This window comes from Zerene cesonia, chromosome 26, assembly GCF_012273895.1.
Source record: "Zerene cesonia ecotype Mississippi chromosome 26, Zerene_cesonia_1.1, whole genome shotgun sequence".
Classification (NCBI taxonomy): domain Eukaryota; kingdom Metazoa; phylum Arthropoda; class Insecta; order Lepidoptera; family Pieridae; genus Zerene; species Zerene cesonia.
In genome coordinates this window covers 3,862,644-3,868,765 of record NC_052127.1, presented here as the reverse complement: position 1 = coordinate 3,868,765, position 6,122 = coordinate 3,862,644, and the positions used below count along the sequence as shown (strand labels likewise).

At 36.8% G+C, this 6,122-nt stretch overlaps 1 protein-coding gene across 2 annotated transcripts in view; it reads left to right on the top strand.

Moving 5' to 3' along the window:
• Positions 1-6,122, top strand: part of LOC119836903 — a 45,329-nt gene that overhangs the window by 21,208 nt on the left and 17,999 nt on the right. For both annotated transcript variants that reach the window (XM_038362355.1, XM_038362356.1), the window contains exons 2-3: positions 2,166-2,370; positions 3,101-3,288. In XM_038362355.1, the coding sequence (XP_038218283.1) occupies positions 2,202-2,370; positions 3,101-3,288 (357 nt within the window). In that variant the 5' untranslated portion in view covers positions 2,166-2,201. The remainder of the gene's footprint in view (positions 1-2,165; positions 2,371-3,100; positions 3,289-6,122) is intronic.

Here is a 6,122-nt window from a genome sequence, read left to right as displayed (position 1 = left end):
ACAGATTCGAAATTCAAATGTAATATTTTTTTATAATTAAGTGTAACAGTATTTATGGCCAGACTAAGTATAATCGTTGTGAGAGTTGCCCAGCCTTATCTATTCGATCCAATTAATATAGGAATTCGAAACTATCGCTTAATGTAGTTAAATAATTTCTATGTGATATGTGATGCCGAATAATATTGTTTGTTTGAAGGTGCTTATCTCACGAACTACTCAACCGATTTCAATTCTCTCACTGCTGGATATGAAACTGATCCCTGAGTGCTATAGACTATATACTTAAACTATAGATATCAAGAGTCCTGTTTTATCCCAAGGTGCATTTAATAGGGATAAAAAGTATCCTATCCACCCAAGTCAGCTCATACCCTATCTGTAGACCAAATTTCATCAACAACCGTTCAGTAGTTTCAACGTGATTGACGGACAAACATCCAAACAAACAAACTTTCATATTTATAATATTAGTGTGAAGTGTGATGTACCTAACACGGGCGAAGACAGGGCGGACTGTTAACATTATTGCAAATGTATCTGTAACTATAGATTTCTGTAGTTTAAAGTATCTATTGGCAATATTTTAACTTTTATAGTAAAGTTGCCTTTATAATTGAAATAGACATAGTGCAAGGATAGTTTTTTACTTGAACTCAATAAGAGCAAATGGAACTCGTCTCAGCCTTATTTAGCCATACGTTCGAGCTAGAGCTAGTTCACATCTAGTGTTTGTTAGGTAGCTCCGATATCAATAGCGAATCTCTACTAATATTATAAATGCGAAACTAACTCTATCTGTCTGTCTGTGTTTGTCTTTTACGCTTTCACGCCTAAAACCACTGAACCGATTTTGATGAAACTTGGTATGAAGATGGAGCTTAACGTGGGAAAGAAAAAACCATACTGTTTAATACGAAGAAAATACTCCTTACCATGTCGCGCGATATGAGCGAATTCTACGCGGGCGAAGCCGCCGACGAAAAGCTAGTTATTTATATATTGAACGAATATATATTGTCAATTTCTTTATCCACCTCGACTAGTAATTGTGTTGTGTTATTCGACCGTAGGCTTGTACTAAGGTTGATGTGTTTGTATGCTTTTTAACACGCTTTTATTAACTTCACCTGTATGTTTGTACGTAACCGACTCTTTAAAGACTCGGTTTATGACACTGTTTAAACAGGTATATTTAATTTAACCTTTGACAACTAACAAGGATCGGTGACTAGACAATAATGCAATAAGTTTTCTTATTATTCTTATTAGGATAGCGAAGATTGAATAATTTATCTTTGAATACTGTCAATAAGAGCAAGTGAGACAATTTAGTTGATAGTAACATTAAAGCACGATTTAGTTTTATAAACTGTATTTATTGTTCTTTTATAATTAATTGTTATTCAATATTCTTAATTAATTAGCCATGTCAGGCCAGTTAGTGTTTAGTAATAAGATTTTTAACATGACATTATATATAATATATAACTTCTTTGCGTCATAAGTTTTACGATATATTAATAGTGTATGATGGTGACGTACAGACGACCTACAAACAGTATTAAATAATATTTTAATACTAGCCGCATGACCCGGCTCCGCCCAGGTAGTCATTTGTAATAATTGATATATTATAAACTATACTTTCTTTCAAGTTGGAAAAAACCGCATGGTGTATAAATTTGATTCTAATCGTTTGGAGAGTTGGGTAATCCATCGTAGTAAATTATATATTTATTCAGATATCGCGGCATACAATAATCCTCCATATAAACATGAATTGCCTAATTCGATTCAATTTAAGAATGACAGCTGTGTTGCATCAGTTTTATCAATGTCCTGTTTTGAAGAGACCGTATACGAAGTGTCATATATTAATGCCGTGAATTGATTCTTTGTGGAGATAATTATAATGGAAATAGTTGCCAAATCAATATACTTTTAAAATAAAAACAACACTATTTATATTAATAATTATTTATTGTGAGCAAATGCAAATTCTTTTTCAGGTACATATCAGTTAGAACTTACTTTGCCCCGTATGTAATTACAAAAACTATATTCCTAAGCCTTCGCCCTGCCTGTAAACATGTTCCCTTCAAGGTATATTTTTTCTACTGATTATTTATTCCCAGTATCACATATCGCAATGTTCTTTCCAGGACACGCAGACGCCGCTCGGCGTCGCTCGCAGCGAGATGCGTTCGTTGATAGCGTACTATGCGGACGCTGTGATGGCGGCGAGCCGTGGTGCCGGCTGCGCGCTCGGCTGCAGTGGCCGCGGCGACTGCATGAACGGTACCTGCCTCTGCGAGATCAGATACGCGGGGGACGAGTGCGCGGGACCGAATATGCCGTACCATACGTGTGAGTTGCCACTCGTTGTAGATGTCCATTTGGCTGGTGTTCTGTGGTTGGGTGGAGGAATGGTTCTGTAGGTCGATAAATCGTTGTCACATTGTGTATGCGTATACACGTGTTACACTACAGAACTGAGACTTTTCAGGAGATAATGTGCGTGGCAACTTATCGTGGCAGCGTGCTTAGGTTTAATGATTTCGCCTGATGCGCCTGCCACTTTTATTATAGAGAGAAAAAATGTGTAAATTCTTTCATTTACTTTACCAGTTATAAGAATTTCACTGTTAAAGTTCGTATAACCATCCACCATAATCTTTAATGTAAGAGAATTATATAGTAAGCTATTCTAAAGTACAATGGCCGAATTCCTGGCCGGACAACCCAATTTATGTATCTACAGTCGGCAATAAAGCCCACTTTTGGTTCAACTTTCAAAATCTTATACTACCCTACCAAACGACACACATAGTAATCGCTTATGGGCAGCGGTGATCACCACGTGCATCTTCTGCTCTCATGTATAATTGTGGTTTATTGTAACCTTCTAACCACATCAATTAATGATGATAATCTTTGTTTCACATATGTTGTATTTAATTTAAAGCTGATTAAATTCTTGTAAATACCACTGTAATAGTGTAAATAATACCTACTGTGTACATAGGCTCCTGAAACAATATGGGTATGTCATTTCTTAAGGTGTAAAAATGAATAATTAATCATTCGTCGCTTCCAGGCATCGGCGGCGTGTTCCTAGCCGTCTCGTTCGTGTGCGCGGTGCAGCTGACCGTGTGCATAGTGGCCGAGTACCGGCGGCTGAAGGCGCCGAACGTGCTGCGCGCGTTCAAGGTGACCACGCAGAAGATGCTGTATCTCGTCGCCTTCCTCGCATCGCTCATACGCGGCGCGTATTTCATATCTCCCGTGAGTATCGGCGCTTTATATCCCCCGTTGGTTTTTATGTGAGTCGAAGACTGATCGGTACTAGTTGGGCCAGCACGCACAGCGGAAGTACCGCATCCCCTCAGAAGATGTTTTTTTTTTTAAGTGGAGAATGCTCATGCATACCCACGGCCCGGGGAAAGGCCGTGAGTTATGTGGGACTCGCACTGCCTAGAGAAGCAATGGACCTACCGACTAAACTCCACTGTGTCCCGTCTTCCCGCGCTATTCGCCTAGGTCGTGGGAACTAATATGAAATCATCCACTATCCCGTCAGAAGATTGGCGTGAAATAGTGGCGTGCTGCTGTGTTTCGTTCGGTGAATGGGGGGCTTTTTGCTTACCCTTCGCAGTCCTTTCCTTTATTCCTTTCCTCTCTTCAATCATTGCTTAACCCCTTTTGTCGGCAATGGACTTTTATCTCGTTTAACGTAGAAGTATTTATAGCAAACTAGCTGCGCCCCGCGGTTTCACCTGAGTAAGTCCGTATCCCGTAGGAATATCGGGATAAAAAGTTGCCTATATGTTATTCCAGTTGTTCAGCTATCTACGTCCCAAATTTCATTGCAATCGGTTCAGTAGTTTTTGCGTTTTTGCGTGAAAGAGCAACAAACGCACACACATCCTTACAAACTTTCGCATTTATAATATTAGTAGGATAGTAGGACTAGCAAACCTGGCAAACTCCGTTTCGCCACCAGATAGATGGCTTCGTTTTTCCCGCGTTTCTTTTGAAATTTTTCCTGAATTTTCTTTGCTATAAACCTCACGGAGCCCGAGACCTTTCCAACGAATCCAAAATCGTGGAAATCGGTTCGTGCGTTCTGGAGTTATAGCGTCAGGAAGGAAAACCCAACTTTTTTTATATAGTAGATTTGCGTACATTGTATGTATCATTTTGTTTGCGGCAACTTTATTACTGAGCAATATGCATTTCTAGACACATAATAAAGTGATATCATCTTATTAAGTGCATTTGAAACATACGCATCTAGTTATTTGGTTTGCAAATTAAGTTCCACTTAAATATCGTAATTTATGTTAATGCATATTCTTTTGAAATGTTTATAAAATTCTTTGTTATCGCCAATTTTAGAGTGTGTGCATGTTTTAATATACTAATATACATAAATACTCAATAAGATAGTGATGGCTGTGTGCCGCTTGACCTATTCAGTTCAGTTATAATATAAAGTAATAGAATAGCCGCATAGTACGACACAGATCAGTTGAATCAAATAAACACATTATTTAGGTCACCGATAAGGGACTGTGGTTATATAATAGTTTAGTAATTACTGATATTCGTGATGTTTTTTTTTTGTATTGGGCAGTCATTGTTTTAATTAATGTATTAAGAGAATTCTATAATATTAATAGTAGTTACTACCGATGGATGTAGTGGATTGTTTAGCTCTATTTGTTAATTTTCCTGTTTATAACTACATTAATAATGGATTCAGCTGTAGGTGTGTAAATAGATAACGAATTACTATTATTATTTACCCCGCTTAGCTTGGTCTTTTATTTTTCAGACAAAATAAAAAAACATTTGGAATCCTTGTAAATGTAAAAATTTGAATGTGATTCGAAAGGATAAGTTCAGGATACAGCAAGACTAAGATGTTAAAATGGTAACTGTGACAGAAAAGAGGGGGGATGTACGGAGTTGCGTATCATGAACACACTTAGGCATCAAAACGTTAAGCCCAATTGTAACATTTGTTTAGTAACTTTTTTTGGTGTGTGAGTCGAGCACGCTTCGGCACGAATTGGGTCAGCTCGCTCCGGGTAAGGTACTAGACCACAACAGAAAATCTGTGTATATGAGAATGCTATTTGGTTTCGTACAATTACTGGGGGAGCCAAAAGTGTAGGGGTTATGCAAATATTTTTGGGTGGTGATGGTTGATTACAACTAGATGAACAATTTGCTCCATAAAAAAGCAAGAAATTTGAATCAATAAGTTGTTGCAAATGGCATTTAAATTAAGTTTTCGATAATATTGTTGATCAAGTTTTGATCAATAATTGTTTGTTTCATTGTCTCAACTAAATAAGAAATACAATCTTTTTATTGGGTAGGTTAAATTATTACAGAGAAACATATTATGTCCAATGTTTAATTATTGTTGGTTGATTTCGGACGAATGGGCTATAGGAAATGTGTTATCGTACTATGTAACCGTTGTTGCAAGATAATGTGGCAGAAACAAAATTAGTTGTTTTATACAATGAAAAACAGTATTTGTAATGGTAATAATTAAGCACTTATTAACTGATAATATAGTTACGGGAACATGACACGATATCTTATCGTATTTGGCAACAATTAATTATTATAAATGTTGATTAACATATATTTTTTGTATTATGGATCTGTCGGAACATAGCGCCATCTGTTAGATTTCGTGATAAACATTTCTGCAACCGGATATTTGCGGCAGACAACTGCGATATTTGATCTACAACGGCTTGCTGATATACTATTGACTAGCTGCGCCCCGCGGTTTCACCCGCGTATGTCCGTATTCCGTAGAAATATCGGGATAAAAAGTTGCCTACAAACTTTTGCATTTATAATATTAGTAGGATGTCCAATTTAACACTGAATTTATATCTGTTTTTTAAATTTTTTCATTTTTACCCACTCTGAAAACGATTTAGGTATATTTAGCAACCGTTTCTCTCTGTATAAAACTGTAGGTATAAATCTATAAAAAGTTTTAAAATGTCTCCTAAAATACACGATAAAGACGTATTTATTTAGGTCGATTAGTAAGGTGTATAAATTCATTTATTGGCATACCAACAGAT